The sequence below is a fragment of the Nylanderia fulva genome, unplaced genomic scaffold (assembly GCF_048542155.1).
Source record: "Nylanderia fulva isolate GAGA-0341 unplaced genomic scaffold, ASM4854215v1 Scaffold33, whole genome shotgun sequence".
NCBI lineage: Eukaryota > Metazoa > Arthropoda > Insecta > Hymenoptera > Formicidae > Nylanderia > Nylanderia fulva.
In genome coordinates this window covers 1,497,686-1,517,441 of record NW_028190400.1, presented here as the reverse complement: position 1 = coordinate 1,517,441, position 19,756 = coordinate 1,497,686, and the positions used below count along the sequence as shown (strand labels likewise).

Here is a 19,756-nt window from a genome sequence, read left to right as displayed (position 1 = left end):
AACACTATATTAATTGCTTTGTTCTGGGACAGAGCACAAAACAACTGTAATGTAAAAGCAACCTGCCTCTTCTATACCAAACTATTATACCATGAATCAACTGTCCCCGTCTTCAATTTATTATCATTGTCTCACAAAATACGCAGACACTTCTGTCACTTGTTATTCCGCGAAACATTATTTGTATGTTAAAAAATACCTACAAATCTATCATTAAGATTCTAATTATAAAAAATCTGTTTGTAGAATATATTGTTGCACCTCATTCACCTTTTTGTCGCCACAATTGTCTTTATCCGTCATAATTACTCGAGATATAGAATAGCAAGCTAAACGAAAAACCGTCGATATGTCAATATAACTCAATGCCAAGGAAACGAAACGAAAAATTAATTAAACGGAACTGTATCTCAATTTGAGATCCCAAAGTTCCACATATAAATTAATTTCGAAACTTACATATGGAGAAATAAGCGAGAAAAATATAGGTCCGAAAAGTCGCTGAAGCGGGAATCGAACCCGCGTCTTTCACTTTCCGGGCGACTGCTCTTACCAGCTTAGAAGACAGCATACTTATATTATTTATATTGAGAGCCGATAAAAATATTTATTTCTGAGTTTATTCACGCCTTGGGCTAATCACGGCGGTATTTACTAACATCTACTAAAAAGGCAAATGAAAAATATAGGATCGAAAGGGTCTGAATAGCTTAGTTGGTAAGAGCAGTCGCCCGGAAAGTGAAAGACGCGGGTTCGATTCCCGCTTCAGCGACTTTTCGGACCTATATTTTTCTCGCTTATTTCTCCACATGTAAGTTTCGAAATTAATTTATATGTGGAACTTTGGGATCTCAAATTGAGATACAGTTCCGTTTAATTAATTTTTCGTTTCGTTTCCTTGGCTCTATTGCCCAGCTTAGAAGACAGCATACTTATATTATTTATATTGAGAGCCGATAAAAATATTTATTTCTGAGATAACTCAATGCCCTCGTTTCTTCTTTCGATTCGGAGAGAGATCAAGGGCGTCGATACTTCAATAGTAAACTCAATCAAAAGATTTTATTTGTATTTCTACACCGATATGCAGAAGACTATATTTTCCCCATAGCTGCTTTCTTTCTTATCTGACACGATGTTTTTACTGCATAGCTATCTTCTCCCATCCTTTATCTAGCTTGCTCCAAATTTCCATGAATTTGATCGCAGAAATAAACAGTCACTCTAAATGCAATATTTAACTTATCTGTATATCCGCTACGAATGCGCTGGAAAAAATCGAGGACGCGATCTATTACCAAAGCGACGAGACTATATTTTTTTAGAGAAGTAAACTGGTTTGCAAGTGGAGTTATTATATCGCACGGTGTACATTATTATGTGAGATATTTTTTAACTTCATGAAAAATTATGCCACTCGCAATCAGATATAAACGAACTGAAATACTATATTATCACGTAAAGATCAATTTTTTTACGTTGCGCAATAAATCAAATAGTCTGAAATAATCAGAAATATATATATATATTTTGTATATGCGGAAGCTTTATGGCAAATTATATAGAATTTCCTATATTATAATATGTATGCACATGATACTAGCAGATGCATCTGAATCATAAATTATTCGATTCTGAAATCCCGGCGAGAAAACTAAACAAGCAGCTCTATTCGCAAAGCAAACTAGACACACGATGTCGATTCTTTCCGTAAACTCGTCTCACCTAGTCGCGGTTCGATTTCTCTTCCTTTATCTCCAGCCGCGACATTTCTATGACATTAAACAGGCGTATCGACATCGCGTGGCGTCGCGCGTGTGAGATACGACCGGATATCCGGCCGATCCCGCGGCGGTATCCCCTATGTTCCTTCTCCTGTGTTTCTCGCGGAGACTCTCTTTTGGGTCGGGGTTGTCTGCAAACTTTGATTACATCTGCCAGCAGCCTGACCTCCCCTCCCTTTGTGCTTTCTCATCCTGCCACAACTCAAATATAGACATGTACCATCAACACCTTATTCTTGGATTGGGATATTGTCTACCAAGCTCCCCCTATCACCCTGTATGGCCACCCTGTTCTGTTCTTTCAGATTCTCACACCATTATCCTTCGTCCCATCAGATTTACCACCGTCGAGGACTCTCCTGCCATCTCATCCCTCTCGCTTTTGCCCCTTTCGTCTTCGCGAAAACCCGTAGAAACGTATTTAGCGGATGTTCCGGTCGGCGACGCGAGATGTAATTTCGTTAGCCGCTACGTGAGTCGCCTGGCAAAAGTGCAAGATGAAAATTGCGTCTTCCAGAATGCTATTGGATTTACGACATTATAACGATCGAATCGAATCAACGACAAAGCATACGGCTTGAATCGTAGAAACGCAATGATAAGCATTCATCGTCATAGCAGTGAATTTACATATCTATTTCTTTAAGAATTAGTTATTTTTTCCTCAATTATTATGCGTTTTGTTGGACGATCTCTGGATACCACTGAACTGTCGTGACTACTTTTGAGCCGGCAATTTATTTCGTTCGTGAACGCGAAGCGCATTTAATGATGCATGCGACTTATTTTATGGAACTTATTCCATCGCGCGACAGCATAAATGTGACATAAATTTAAAAATCAAAATTATCTCGCGTTTAACAACTTTCATGTTGTGACGTATATATTTTTATCTTGATCAGCGATTCATCAATTTTAAATATTACATTTCAAACGGATTTTCAATGTTCGAGAAAAAGAGAGAAAGAGAGATTTAAAAGCTTTTTCATTAATGACATTAACATAATTGCATAAATTTCAAGTTATTATATACTTTGTAATTAAAGTTTTATTCTATTTCACAACAATTGCGCAAAAATGAGTCTAGACTTTTCTCAAATGACATCTTGCAAACGTTTTCTGTCAAAAACTTTGTCGAAGAAACTTAAAATATTTAGAGACCAAACACAAGAAAACAAGTATATATATTGCAAAGTTTTGTCTCATCGTAACGAATTACGAACTGTCGCTTCGGGCGATCGACCCTTTGCATCGCTCAGACACTTCTTTATTTAGTTCGTCGAGCAAAGGTTCCCCATATAAGATGATTATCCGAACGATCGCCGTTATTGCTTTCCGAGAAGATGCCGCGCTATTTTAATTGAGCGTAACACCACATAAGATGGCGAGGGTCTCCGCGAAAGGCTACATTAGGTTTCCTGGAAGTGCAAATCTGTCGTGCAAACGGCACACGCCAAGTTTCTGTCTTATTCTACGAGTTAGTGGTTGGTTCATGAACCACGATATTTCGCATAGAGGATGTCGTCGATGACTTTGAATAATCGCAGTAATAACGGAGACAGCGCGGTTTAAACTTCTATTGCGGTTGCGTCCATTCATCGCAGGTGATATAATAATGTAGCTTTTGTCTTACAAACACACACGCACACACATTAAAAGATACGAGAGCCTTGATATTTTAATTCAAGAAAAATCAGTCAAAATCAAATAATTTACCATTAAAAATAAAATCAATTTTGACACATTTTAATGAGATAAAAAAATTTTTTAAACACAAATCAACTTTGATGTGCCATAAAAGTAGAAACTAAAATAATATTGCCATCTATTCTCTCGATGGCACTGTTTGTTCGTCGTAACGACATTCATCGCACTCATTCTACAAAAGAACCATAGGAAGTAGTGACAACGTTAACAGGAAAAGTGACATCGTTCGTTAGGTAGCTCCTAAAGCTCTCGTTAGACGTTGGGTAGCCGTCACCGTTTTATCCCGTCGAGAATTAATCGAATCGACGATAAAGTGGATTATGCGTCGAGGTTCGATGGGCCTCGATTCCATAATGCGATTGGCCATGCTCTTCCCGGGGGAGGTATTTTCAGCTTCCTTCAAGTATAATGATTCGTAATTAGATATTACCTGCAACGTATTAAGAAGGGCGCTTAATATCTTAATAAAGTTAGCGGGAAGTATTCGTAGTCATTATCTTAGGGTATTATAATTAACTAGCTCGCGAACGCGAACTCAACGGGGTGATTTTTTTCTTTTACTTTTAAACTTTTTTTTAAATGCTTCTGCGAGAATTTTCCAGAATTAAAATTGTATCGTGACATTCAATGAATATTTCTCTACGACTATATGTTTATTGGCAAAATTCTATATGTAGAAATCCAAAAAGTAAATCGTATATGATGAAAAACATTAGTATTAAGATAAAAAAATAAAATACGGAAATAAAAATCTAGACATATGATATAATGAAAAATAAATAGAGAATTTATGATTTTGATACCTTTATTTGATACTACCAATATTATATTCACTAGAGACGTAAACAAGAAATTTACTGATGAAAAACAAGTTGATGAGAACATCGAGTTTTATCGAGTATTTGCCACAGAGATGGAATCTTATAAGCGAAATTTCAATTTCAATTGTACACTTCTGTCATTTTGTTGTCGATAAAGAATTACACGTCAGTGAACGAGAGAGAATAATTTACGCAGGTCGTCAGGCCAGAAAGGAGAAATCTGCGTTGAGAGGAAAGGGCTTTCGTAGGCTGACTGACTTTGTTACTCGTTCTTATCCTGAGCTTTTTGTCAGGTAAAAAGTTTCCCCGGGAAAAGGAACCAATTTAAGAAGGCCTTAATAAAACTTCCCCGAGGGAGGTAGACGCTTGGCGTACGGCTGTGTTTGACGGCTACTTCACGGTCTTCTTCTTTTTCGACATGAAGAGTAAATTCACGCTTCCTCGTAACGGAGTGGTATAACCCTTTATTGGCAGAACAGCGATACCGTGCACTCGCCATTCTCTTACTCTTTCTCTCGTGGTATGATTGTTAACCTTTTATTCCGCGTCAAGGGGTAGGAGTGAGACACGGAACTAGATTCATTGAATCAATAGAGTTGTGTGTTAGAAAATCTTATGACAATGCATTATGCCGAAAACTCATTTAAGTGTGCAGTATTTTTTTGCACATTAAGCAAAATAATTATATATGTGATAACATGTATTATTTGTGGATTTAGTATAAATATAAATAGGTTTTTAAGTTATTATTAATTTATTTAATCTTTTAATATACTTAAGGACTGATATTTACATTGATTTTTTCTTTGTGTTGCAGAAATCTTCAAGGAAATAATATATCGGTGATATTCAAAACAGATTTTGAAGATATGGCAACGCTCCACGTTTTGTAAGTATTATTTTCTTACGATGATATGAATATCTGACGATCTACTCGAATCTTTAATTATCAAATAAATAATGAAATATAAAATATTAATTATATTATATTAATTTTTATGTTTGAACATAAAAAATAATTTCAGAAATATGCCTACTTAATTTCTCAATTACATTAATTATGAAATACAGAAATCAGAACTTTGTAATATATTATTTTGACATAAATATAAAGTCACTCATGTTTTTATTAGTGTTGTAATAACTCTTTTTCCAATTAATTCTATATATTAAAAAAAAATATATATTTATGCAGGTTGCTGTCCCTCAATCAAATTCACACTATCGAAAGAGGGGCTTTTCAAGATTTGGTGGCAGTGGAGAAGCTACGTCTAAATAACAATCAAATACGCCACTTGCCAGATCTTCTCTTTAGCAATATGATGAATTTAAAACGCCTGTAAGTACAAGATTGATCATACTAATATTTCTTATTACAATCTAGCTGAGTAAACATTGCACAATAGATTTATTGAACTTTATGTAAACTACAGAATTAGAGATAAGTATCTTCCGACATTTATGATCATTAACGTTAGATATTAAGCGTCTTGCTAACAGATTTGCTTGCATTATTGCGTTAATAATACAAATTCAAGATATCTCACCGTGCGAAAGATCGGCAAACAAACAAGAACAACAGAACTTGTTAAGAGCCGGTAACATGTTATATGTCGCGGGGTTTATGCAATCTGTCAGCGGTATACGCGGTACATAACGCAAGGCTAAATAACGCAGCAACATTGCAAGATAGGAGCGATGTTGCAACGAGTCTACATAACGTCATGAAAGTTCGTAATATCGTAGCAGCATCCGCACCGGTATTTCGCACGCGGATTTCTCGAGAAGCGAAATCTCGGGAGAATAATTACATATGAGATCAGTTGAATAACGTCAGGGATTTCATATATATATATATATATATATATATATATATATATATATATATACAATGCAGGCATACGCACAATAATGCACGTACATATTGTCGCCTCTATACATCCCTCTCTGCCCTTTTGCCTTTTTCTCTTCCGTCATTGTGTTATGCGCGACGACGAAGGTTATCACATAAACTTTTCAGACGACGGCCTACATACCTATTGTATGTACGTACTGCAAGAGGCACCCGAAGCCGGTAAGCCCGTGTAACTTGCCGCGCGAGTCGATCGAATGTCGACGCGCTGCTGCATACGCGACTTTTCACCCCCGGGTTTAGTTTCTTAAAGGTGATCGTTCGATATGCAACGCCACCCGCCGCGCCGTCCCGACACTTGCCTTTCGTCTCTGCACGCGACGCTCTAAAGTGTTTTCACTCTTCCGTGACCGGTTGCTTGAGTACGGGGTGCGCTATCGCTCACCGACTGTCTTATTAGCGTGGCCTGATTCGGGGGAGCAAAATGAATAGACAGAAAGAGTCCACGATTTTTGACATTTGCAAATACGAAGATTGATAAAGTCATTACATTAGCCAGACACAATCAATACTTTATATATTATGTATGAGACTTGATTAGAAAGCGTAATGCAAAATTCATTCATTTTGACTATTAAAAAACAGTACATTTTATATTTAGATAGGATAAAATCGATACTTTATATATTATGTATGAATTTTTTTATTAGAACGTAATACAAAATTCATTAACTTTGATTATTAAAAAAAAATAGCAAATTTTATATTCAATCATTATGGGAATATTAAAAAATAATTAGAAAATAATTAATGTGCAAATATTTTTAAAAATATTGTATTTTGTACTTTAAGATTACTTGATTTTATTCACGACTTATCAAAGACCTTTCACATATTCCTGGCTACGGTTACACGATTTCAGAAAGTGATTGTGTCGAAAGAACAGACGGTCGCTCTGTATACACAAATTATGGTCATCCATAAGGTATCCCTGTCTCGAAAGCGAGGCAACTTCTTTCCACGACATGACTGGTCCTCCGTACCCAACATACGGTTCGCCTCTCGCTAACGAGAAGAACCACCTTGACGTTTATAAGAAATACCGATCCCTCGTGATTACGCTGTCCCGCCTTCGATGCTTTTCCTCCGAACGCGCGCCGTAACATTCTTCACGATCCGGAATCTCAATCAAATGCGGCACGACGCTACCTCGGTAGTAGAGAAAAAAAACCAAATAGAGACAGAGACCGGCTTGACGAGCAGCGATATCGCGTCTTTATCGCGATGGGGCACGAACCGTTTCCGTTCCGAGGTTCCTGGTGTTCCCGGCAGCTGCCAGCCACGCAGTCGAAAAGTGCGCGAGTCTTCTCCTCTCGTCGTGAATGACAGGACGGCGGGATCCGGGAAGAGAGTGGAGGCGCAAAAAAAGAGAGACAAGAGGAACGGTGCGGCAGAAAGCGAAAAAAGAAAGAGAAAAAGAAGAGAGAAAGGGAGAGGAGGAGATCGTCCATCTATCATCCTGCAAAGTGGGCAAGATGGACGGGACTCGAAACCTCCCGACTCTCTTTCTTCGAGGCTGCGCTTCGTTCGGACATAACCTGCAGTTTCTGACGATAAGGCTGGAGCAGCCACCTTACAAAAGGACGTATTATGTTACGACCTTACGGCGAGATTCCCACGAGCGTTCGGATGCCCGATAATCCTTCATCCGGTACGGATAAATCGGCGTTAAAATCGTAAAGTGGAAGATGCTAATTCGCGCACTGTTCCGGCCGTTATTCAGAAACTCTCAGAAACTCGTAATTCCGCGACAGCTTGCTTTGCAGAGCGCTTCTCCAAGATATTTCTCTAATTTATAATTAAATCAGACCTTCCGCATTACAAAACTCGATCTATCTTTCCTTTTCTCTTTATAAAGATTCCTGGTACGAGATTCTGCTTTTTGTCGAAAGAATCAACGAAGCAATGTCATATCGCAATATTACTTTTTGTACGCTTCCTTCTTACACAATATTGTAATATTACGACGAGAGATTTACCAAATTTTTATATACGCATAAATGAATTTATATATCATATATATATACACATAAATCTTACTATATAATTAAACTATTCTACAGCCAAACGTGATTCAGAAAATCATCGTTGATACAACAGAATCTCGAACCTGATAATTGAGCGATAAGTGGACAGCCAATTAATTAAAACCCTCCTTAATGCTCGGTCGAAAGCCACGTGGACTTAATTATGTGCTCGTCTGGTAAATTCGACGCTGACTCGCCTGACTCGGATATGTGGGCAGATCGTGTGGTGAACGTAACATATGATTAACCCATCGCGCAAACGTAAAAAGATACGGTATTCCATACGATAAGAGGATGAAACCAACGTGGTAATAAATGGTTTGACACAATGGAAAGGGGCGCGGGCACTTCGCTGATTAGTATCACTCCGTCGTACGGTCGTATTTGCGGCGCTTGTAACGCGATATACAGCAACGTGAAAGCTTGTATTTTACGACTACGACGACGACGTTGCAAAACATTTGTCCGCCGTAACGCTTAAGCGTGATAATAACCAGGACAAACGTTCGCCGAATTGAACCAAAGTCGCGCGAATGATTTAGAGGACAAAATTCGAGAACCCGAGGAGGCCGCGGTGGCTTTCAACGTCGACAAATTATAGGCCCGTCATACAAGGAGCCGTGCACTCAATCCCGGTTTATCGCTCGAGCGGCTATAATAATTATCGTACAGTTGTTATCGTGTATCCCGACGATCGTAATATGCTGTATTATGCAGCCTTCACGACCCTTGCAGTAAATTCCTCTCGTCCTGACGTATGGTGTTATATCACGTGCGAGTCGGATGTAAAATCGCGTTAATATCATCTGACATTTTCATATATATATTCTTCAAAACGTAATTATATCTGCTGACGCACCGTAAACACGCTGTTACTTTATTTTTATTCTATTTTCCATATTACGGAAATAAATATATTAATTATACGAAAATTAATTAATAATGAATTAGAATAATGTCTCTTCGAGGAAACGCAAAGTTTTCAAACTGCCGCGCAGTTGTACAACTCACTCAAGTACGCTAAGCAAAAAGATACCAGAAATCTCAAGCAGAGTGTTATTATAAAAATTATTAAAATCACATATACGCGGGAATGTTTCTGTATAACATTTTAAGGATCGAAAGAATGCGCGATTGATTATAATTCTCGGCGCGTCTCGACTAATCTCCCCCTCGAAATTTCGCAATCCCTCGTGAATTACGCAATTATGCCACATCAAGGTTGTAGGAAAAGATTGTAAGGCGCGGACCTTCTGTTGTGAACAGAAGCAAGCGATTCCGTCGGATCTCGTTTTGTCCCGTTCTTATCGCGGTAACCCAGTTAGCGGCGCCAGCAACATTTGGAATTGGACAGGCCGGTCGCGAAAGGCGAGGACCACCAAAGTCCTTTTGTTAATTTCGCGCGGGGGCGGCCACGTCGAAATTCGGTAATTGCTTTCTGGATTGGCCCGAGCGAGCTGGGAATTATTCTAGCTCCCTCGTCTTACATGCCACTAAAGTACGTACAAAGCAAATGCCCGATATGCTCGTTTTCCCTATTGAATATCGTCGCAGCTCATTAATTATCTAGTCTCCGAACTCGCTGAGCTTGAAGATGTGATAGATAATAAATCCAGTTTGCTTATTTTATCTTAAGTTTTTTCCTCTGATTATAATACGCGTAATTGCGCGAATTGCATTCATTTTCGTAATCGATTGCTTGTAATAACGAACGGTATTTCGTAGTATAACAGGCTTTAGTGTTCTCTTTGTCGAATCAGCATACATAGTTGAAATTCGTATATTGCTTTTTGCGATTGGAACGCACTGGGAATTTAATATCCCAAGTTTCTACATGTTGAACATATACTCCGAATTCTAGTTTTTCATTATCATATTTATCATACCCTTTTGTTGTTACATCTTGTCAATTTATTAAACACGTTATTCGTATACGAATATAAAATATTTTCAATTTATTAGTAAATATATATATATATTCGTTTCTTTCGAAATACTTTTTCTGTTTTTATCAAGATTTTGCCGAGATGTCAAATATATAATTTCTGATTAATAATCGACAGTTATGAAACTATTGTATTTTTAGTTCGTTCCATAGTTTCGCGAATTGTTCTAAAGTCTAAAGAGAGAGAGAGAGAGAGACAAACTTTTATTGCACGGCATGTGACAAACGTTTATTCGATGACACGATCAAACTCTATGGGGACAATAATATTTCGCGCCGACCAACTCGAACGCGAATGACGCGAGTTCCCTTTGTGCGTTCGGAGCAGACGCGGCCGCGCTTCGAAATTCGGTAATTACTTTCTGGATTGGCTCGAGCGAACTGGGAGTTCAATCTCCCAGTCTCACACTCTCATCTTACGTTCCCCTCGTCGTCTTTCTTTCTCTCTCTTTCTCCCGGTTTACCACCTCTCTCCCATTCTCTGTTTCGCAATTTTATTGTTCTTCTCTTTTTCTCTCGTTCCTTTCCCTCGCAAACATAATTACAGATTACGAGTTCCAACCCAATGCACGGTCAATGGCAAGAGCCGTACTCCGAGACCACTAACCTATCATCACAAGCCTCTGGTTAACTCAGACCTCGAGAAGAGATTTCGAGGTTCCACGATATCCGCACGCTTTTCGAGAGATTCCAACCACGCCATTTGTCTAATCCTCGATCGTTCAGAGGTGTCTTTTCGTATCAGTGGGAGACGATTCAATTATTTGTTAATTCTTATTCGTTGTTTCATTAGCGTATTTAATTATACAGTGAATACAAGGTGTCCCAAAATTATCGGCCACTCTGTTAATAGGGAGATTTCGAAGGTTATTTGGAGACGATTTTTGCTCAGCAAAAAATGTCGAGGGAGATCTCAATTTTTGCCATTATGTATCTTTATAACTAAGCCTTAAATTAAAATTGTACTAAAGTCAACTCTACCTGAAATTAATTGAAGAACATGATTTTGTTAATATTTTATTTCCACAAGACTTAGTTTGCGAAAAACCCTTTTTTCAACCGCTTATAACTTGAAAATTATTGGTGCCTCGACATTTTTGCTGAGAAAAAATCGTCTCCAAATAACCTGAGGAATTTCTCTATTAACAGGGTGTCCGATAATTTTGGAACACCCTGTATAAAAGATAAATATTTAGTCTAATGTAGGTATGATTAATATTATTTTTTTATATTTGTGATAGTCGCATATTTTTAAAAACATGGATTTATAATATGAATAAATGTACACAGAAAAGACTAAATTTCTATTATCTTGAAAAGAAGAATGAACTAATATAGCTTTCACATCAATTTAGTACAGTTCTCAGATTTAAATCTCTTATTATTTTTGAATAAATTTTAACGACAGGTGAAATTAACTTTCGTATGATTATGAGGTATGTTAAGATGCTCGTAAGAAGTCAACTGTCGCGTGAGACCATGGAAATGGTTTCTCGTTACACGGGTAATGATCTAGCCACGATGAAGAGTAAGTCTATAGTCTATAGTCACTCACGTGACGGTTTGGTGCACGTGTGCCCGGTCGCACGCACGAACGACAACTTTCCGGGAGATAATCGGAGGCGCGCGAAGGAGATACATACATTTGCCGCGGCATTCGACGCTCTTGAATAATTGATCGAAAATGTAGGACGAACTCGCGACTATGGCCGCAATAAAGTGGAACGAGCGGGTGTTGCACCGATGATGGTGAACGTGGTCATCCGCCTTCGAGAACGTATAGGTCGAGAGGTCAATGGACAGTCGCGAGTTTGTAACGCGGTTCTGGCGAACGTGACGCTGATGGATTTTGGTAGTTTTTACGTGCACGCGCGAAATAGTCGCATGTACGAGAAATTAGGACAAAGCACTATTGAATTGGAGTATGCTTGAAAAATCTGATTTAATTTGATTAAAAAGAGAATCAAACTCACGCATACGCTCGCGCACATACCTGTAGATATATGTTATACTGCCAAATGTATTTTAAAAATGTATGATGTATGACAGAAAAAACAATCAAATTTTTAGTTTCTGATTCCCTTTTGAAATTCCCAATTTCAAAATTGACTGAATAAGAAAAAAAAACAGTTGTTTTAAATATTTCTATTAATACTCTTCTGTAATTTCTTAAAAAAGTGTGCGTAACTAAATTAACAAAATGTTTTTATATATTTTATATGTATGTTTGAATTTTTTAATTTATTGATTGTATAAAAAAACTGTATTGATATTAAAGATAATAATTACTAGATTTAACTAAAAAAATTATTTAATTAATAAATCATGATTTGATGTTTAGAAAAAATATTATGTTATATTTCAGAGACCTCAGTCACAATCAGATTGCCACCATAGGACCAAAGACGCTTAGAGGAGTGTCCGCTCTTAGACATTTGTAAGTATCTTATCGGACGTACTTACTACAAAGATAAATTGTTTTGTAATAATCTCTCTGAAGATCATTTAGTCAAAGTCTAATAGTTCATTATAAGCTAAGCTCAAGATGTTTTATATATAACAACTTTACTCACATTACAAAATTAATGTTCGAAAACAAAAATCTAGATAAAATCAACAATTGTGTGAGTCTACTTTTAAATATATACATGTATATTTACTACTAATATATAATACTATAGTATTTATATATATATATATATATATATATATATATATATATATATAAAGGAATACTACAGTATTATGTTTTTTTTACATTTTAAATCTTTTTCTATATCATGTACCAAGTTTTCAGTAGTAATATCCAGTATGGTCAGACAATTCCAAAATCCAAGTGTACTCGAAAAGGCAAAACTTTGAGATGTTATACAATTATAATATTTTTTAAAGTTTATAATTTACATTGTACTAAATTATTTTGCTTATTCACTTATTTGAAAAACAATGGTTACTTTTTTTCTAGATTACTCGACAACAACGTATTGACCTGCATAGACGAAGCTTCGATACGAGAATTGAAAGATTTAGAAATATTGTAAGTAGAGATAGATGTGTCTGTCAAAATTATTTAAAGTGGATATTATATAAAAATAATTTCGCGCTTGATAGAAGATAAATACGTGTTAAATATTCATTTTAGAATGCTAAACAACAACAAACTCATAACGCTCGGCAAGGAGATGCTGAACGGCTTGTCGCATTTGCGAACTTTGAAGCTTGCGGATAACGCTCTCGCTTGCGATTGCCATTTAGCATGGCTATCGCGTCATTTGAGGAGTTATCCTCGCCTAGGGCAACACACACGATGTGCATCTCCGGCTCATCTCAAGGATCGCAATCTCGCCGATCTACAGGTAAGGCTGATTCGAGAGACAAATTATCGTCGATTAAACTTTAGTTTGCAAAATCTACAAACGTTAATTTCTCATTAGAATTTATATAGATACTAACATATTTATCACATACTAATACATTACAAATGTATTATATCGTTATTGAATTATTTACGTTAATTATTAATTTATTAATCGTCAAACTTCCTAATAAAATAAAATAGTCTAATCATTAACCTCATACTGTACGAGAAAGAATATTATAGCACAGCATTTTAACAATCATTAAATTCATCGATACTCTTTGTTGACCTAATTCGTGCTTACGACTTTTAAACCTTTGTTTGCAGGAGCACGAGTTCAAGTGTTCGGGCTTGGTTGAGCGTACAGGATCGGAATGCAGCGCTGAACCCCAGTGCCCGCATCCTTGTAAATGCGCTGAGGGGATCGTCGATTGCAGAGAGAACTCCTTGACGAAAGTGCCAACCCACCTTCCCGAGGACACCACTGAGTTGTAAGTAAAACCGCCGCCCTATGTTCGCGCATTGTGTGTGTATTTTATATGTGTCTTTGTCTGAAATTTATTTCTTGTTCGAATATTCGATAATGTAAACTGACTCAAGTACATATTTCTACCTCAAATATGCGTTAATTTATTTTTTTATTGGGCACTTATAATTATTTGTTCTGACAAAAAAATAATAAAAAATAATATTTATAATTTTTCAAATTTATGATTTTTATAAATAATATTCCAAAATAATCTTATGTAAATAGTTTTTTGTGAAGTCTAACAAACGAACTAATAATACATATGATAATAACACAAACATAAAAAAAATTTATTTTTATATTGTATATGTCGTATAGAAAATAGAAAAGATTAATGAAATACAAATAGATAAAAAGTGATATATTTAAAATGGCCATTAACATAAATGTGCTTTGTTTATTTATATTTGTAATTTGTTTTTTCTTGGTTGTCCCTACAGACGATTGGAACAGAATGGCATTACGGAAATTCCACCCAAAGCCTTCTCACCGTATAGAAAATTGCGAAGAATGTGAGTGACGTTCGTGACTGACCTGCTCTAACATATATATACACACTATTATTCGCGCACGAAATGTTTAATTTTGTATGTTTCCTGATTTTTCCTCTGCAGTGACCTGAGCAACAACCAGATAAAAAAAGTAGCAGCAGACGCTTTTCACGGTTTAAAATCTCTCGAATCTCTGTATGTATTTTTTTGCTTTTTATTGACATGTTTTAAATAATCGCTTATTTTGTGCAACAATAAACGGTGATATATTTCGTTGCAGAGTTTTATACGGAAATAAAATCACGGAACTACCGGCTGGTCTTTTCCAAGGCTTAACAAATTTGCAATTGTTGTGAGTAGATACAGAAAAGTAGGAAACAATTAAAGTTTAGACCCAAGAGATATTGCATGATAAAAATCTTATAGAATATAATAAAATAAAATATATGTAGATAGTCTTTCTTACATGATGTGAGGTCAACTTTAAGAAGGCGAGAAGAATTAATAATTCATATTATAACTACTGAAGAAAATGTTTTTATTCATAGCCTTACGTATTGTTCTCGCTTTCCCGTGAGGTATTGCAATGAAGCAACTGTTGAAAATTATGGCGAAACTTATTGTTTCAGGTTGCTGAATGCCAATGAGATATCATGCATACGAACAGACCTGTTCAAAGACTTAACCAGTCTCACCTTGTTGTCTTTATACGACAACAATATACGTTCATTAGCTAATGGGACTTTTGCCAACTTGCGAAGCATTAAAACGCTGTTCGTATTATTAATAAAAAAATTTCTTTTAAACATTAGCTAGTTTATCCTAGCGAATTAAAAAGTTTTTTTTTATAAAAAGCATTGTTCTTAAATAATCAAGAAAATATTTCTAACAATTTTTAATGTATTTCCAGTAACCTAATTCTTTTTTCACAGACACTTGGCGAGGAATCCATTCATCTGCGATTGCAATCTACGATGGCTGAGCGCGTATCTTCACGCGCACCCTATAGAGACATCCGGCGCTAAATGCGAAGCGCCAAAAAGAGCGCAGAAACGGAAGATCGATTCGATGCGGGACGACAAGTTCAAATGTAAGGGTAAGCACAATTCGACTTTTCCGGTATATCTCTTCTTAACACTTCGGCAGGATAGAATACAGGTCGGTAGTTTATGTGGAGGAAGATATATTGCACGATGAATGTAAATAGGTCCCTATTATTCGCTGACTTGCATTCACATTTCACATCTTCGCGAATTTTTGTATTATCATATATTCATACACATATCTGTGAAATTAATCTCATCATCTTTGCATCTCGACATAATTTATATAAATATTGTCATTACTCATTTCATCTTGGCTTTCATTAAAGCTTGGCTGAATCATTAAGATCAAAACGTGCACTTATTTTAAATAGAAAATTACAAAAAAAAAACAAAATTAGAATTAAAAGATAAAATTAATTCAAGATCTATAAATGAATATTTTCTCTTGCTGAGGAAGAATTGAAAAGCGACATAAAATTATTGAAATTGATCGATCGTATTTATTATCAATCACCCAATAGGTGATGGCACACGACGTGCCACTTCCGAACCGATCCTCGGTTTCCATTTTCACTCGTGTGAAATCACCCACCGTTACTTCCAATGCTTCTTGCATCCCATATCCAGACACGTACGTCTTCTCCTTTCTCTCTGTCTCGATTCTTCTTCGTTCTTGTCGACACGTCCGGAACAGGTGACCAGACGATCTATATAGGTGTTCTCGCACAGTAGGATCCCTTGATAAATGCTGGTCACTTTGCCGGACGTATGTAATTGCCGATGGATGTATCTCGCTAATCTAATATCACATGGTAGGTATGCATTAATGTCAGTCGATGTTATTATGTGCATTCGCAGGCACGCTCGCAAACTCGTTTCGTTCGTACGAGCACGAACGATAATCATTTACCGAAATAAAGCTGCATACAAATGATTGATGTAGATAAGCGTGCCCTAGAAAGATTGCATTTTTCGGTGTTTTATCTGACTGCCAACATGAAATTTTACGTTAGCTCACGGAAGAAAATCGTAAGAAAATATTCGAGCACGTTATACCGTTCAGATATAAGGATGCTGGATACAGATAAGGATATTATGAGTTATGTATACATAACTGCTTTAAATTTTAATACGCATTGTCGTTTTGATATTCTTCCCATATTTTAGACAGACGGTTGAAGATGTTTCCACAATATTACATCATTTTTACATACAAAACAAACTTGTATTTTTTATTATTTAAAATCGTTCCTATCTTGGATGAATATCAAATTTTATCGTAAGACGTACACACGTATACACACTACATATATTATATATGATTTGCAATATGTTATTATATCACAATTCGCAAATTTTGATACGCAGTTTACAAGAATTTTTTATCTCGATTAGTTTTATTAGTCGCTTGCATTTATCATTTGTTTTTTCACAATTTTTATATAATTCGAGAGAAATACGTACATTGAAAGTGTACAGATATCATTACATTTCTCTGAAATGCACGATAATGACATACATTTTCCTGAACAATTCGTACGTTTGCTATATGCATTTGACAATAAGTTTCTAACATTTCTATGTGGCTTTAAGTTTCGGCTCGAATGTATTTTCCATGTATGCCACTTAATTCTCCAAAAAAACGTATACGTATGCTGCTGTACTTACAGTGCATATATGTACATACGAAAATGTAGGATTGAGATGCAAAAACCGAAGAATCGCGTAACATCTTGCTTGTTAACGTCTTGAATTACTAAATAATCGCGCAAATAAATTTGATATAGAAGAAATTGTTCCGCGATTTGTGATATTAATCAATATTCTCAAAAAAAATTAATTTCATATGTTTATATAAATATTGATATAATCCTTGCCATCAATATATTGATAATCAAAATTTATATGATCTAATGTCGCAATATATTTAAAAAATCAATATTGTTAAAGATAGAAATTCGCTTTTAAGAAATAAACAATATTTATTTAAATTTATATTGTTATACTGATTTATATTCACGTTTTAAGAAGAAATAAAAATCAGATTGTTACATTATTCCGACAGCATACGAGCATAGTTAATACTACTGGAAGAAATGATGATATCCATCTCTAACGCGACTTACCCCCTGTATACCTTGTATTTATACAAAACTCAATTCAGAGTTAGTGGAAAACAAACATGTTGGTAGCACACATATGTGCACACATAGGTATATGTCGGTATAAACGCGCATAACTGCTACGTATAGCTTTGCAAACAAGAACTTACGTTACCAGCGTAAAACTTGTATACAATTTTCGCAACTTGCGCGCCGCCGGCTACACAGCAAAAATTTACACAATACTCTTGCTTCTGTTTTACGAAGGATTTCGCGAGAATTAGGAGAAAAGTGCTTTTAGTCTTTGCAGAAGGAAACGAATGTCGCTTCTTAAACAGCACTCCCGTAAGAATATCACCGAAGTGGTTCGTTGAAAAGTGGATCAGACAACGGAAAGTAATCGATTAATTTTAACTTAGCAAATTTATACTTTTTTGTTTTACTATTTACCTTAATCTATAACATACGTAAAACTAGTTTAGTTTGTGTAAAACAAATATTATTACGAAAGTATATTATATGATACTTTCTTTATTTTGATATATTAACTTGTACTATTTTATATTTTATATTGTTAATTATTAATTAAATATAATAGCTTATAATTCGCGGTTTTATTCGTTTATAAAATGCAACGTCAAATGCAAAAATGGAAAAAATAAGCATGCATGCTCATTCAATATCGGAAAAGAGAAAAACCAATTCTTAGTTTAATTATTCTGCTTTCTTCTCTTTTAACGATCTTTTAATGGCAAATAAAAATTACTATTATATTTTGACTACCGTAGAAAAAAACAATCAATATGCATCATATAAGCATTATACACGGTGCAATGTGTATCGTCAATATAATTACGTATGCGTACATCACACCCGGCAAATTGTAATGTGGTGTATAATACGATGATAAATCATTTCTGCCGTAGCCGCATTCATACATAAACATATTTAGTCCTCAACACTAACGCACGACGTTAAACACTCGATTAACGTGCAAGCACATACGGCATCGCGCGTACGAGTTCGTTTAACGACGTCATTAATTACACTGTTCATTATCAAAATTTATCGTTAATGAATCGACATCATCATTATCATCATCATCATCATCACGTTTATCGTATGATTATGTCGTCTGACCGACGTAATTTTCACGAAGGAATGCTTCGGAAACGCGGCATTCATTCGTGACCGAAATGTCAAATGACGCTTTGCGCGCACGACACGTGTACATTATTCCCGTCTTAACTTGGAAAAGGATCGTGATCGAGTGCGGAAGTGTTGCTCAGGCGCGATTGTTCGAGTTCGACTCTATCTCGAAACTTTGTCCGCAGGTGACGAGGAACTGTTAACAAAAAGGGCCTGGCGAGTGCATTCTGCCTGGCGCCTGTCCCACGTCCTGCACGTGCAACGGTGCAACGGTTGATTGCTCCAACAAGAGATTAACTGCGATACCGAAGGACCTGCCGCTTTATACGTCAACGCTGTAAGTACTTCTTAATTGACATGTTAAACTTGCACGCAATAAAAGAACATGATTAGTTCGCTGTTACAATCAACGATAAAAAATTTTATCAGAGAAAGCTCTATATAAATTGTTTTTTTAATCTTTTTCTTGATATAAACAAATCGATAACGAAAAAATGATAGATAAAAAACAGATAATTTCCGTTAAAGCTTCCTCTAACAATATTTTACTTGTCGTTACATCGCGAGAGCGGCAAACGTAGGCGTGTAAAATGAGAGAACCAAAGGCAAACTCAATTTATGTCATACAGGATGTAGCAGCATCCGCAATATATTTCATGCAGTTATGTTTGTCACGCTGAACGCACTTGCACCGTGAACATTTTTAGTGCCGCCCGAAATACTATGTGACATCGCGTTGATGAAGAGGTAGTTGGTTGATCTAAAATAAGAGAGATATTCCCGCCAAATATTTTGTTATTTAAGATATTCGAGTAAAAACAATAGCGCAATTTATACCTTCGCCAGATAATTCTGTATCTCGTAATTAAAATTATAACAAGGTGC

General features: G+C 36.0%; 1 protein-coding gene across 1 annotated transcript in view; it reads left to right on the top strand.

Annotated features, from left to right (window-relative positions):
* The window catches only part of sli (slit guidance ligand), a 375,739-nt gene that overhangs the window by 339,441 nt on the left and 16,542 nt on the right, over window positions 1-19,756 (top strand). The window contains 13 exon segments of the mRNA XM_085484938.1: window positions 5,130-5,201; window positions 5,508-5,651; window positions 12,562-12,633; window positions 13,162-13,233; window positions 13,339-13,552; window positions 13,882-14,045; window positions 14,524-14,595; window positions 14,698-14,769; window positions 14,855-14,926; window positions 15,204-15,347; window positions 15,507-15,670; window positions 19,057-19,085; window positions 19,087-19,208. Coding sequence (XP_085341064.1) covers window positions 5,130-5,201; window positions 5,508-5,651; window positions 12,562-12,633; window positions 13,162-13,233; window positions 13,339-13,552; window positions 13,882-14,045; window positions 14,524-14,595; window positions 14,698-14,769; window positions 14,855-14,926; window positions 15,204-15,347; window positions 15,507-15,670; window positions 19,057-19,085; window positions 19,087-19,208 — 1,413 coding nt within the window.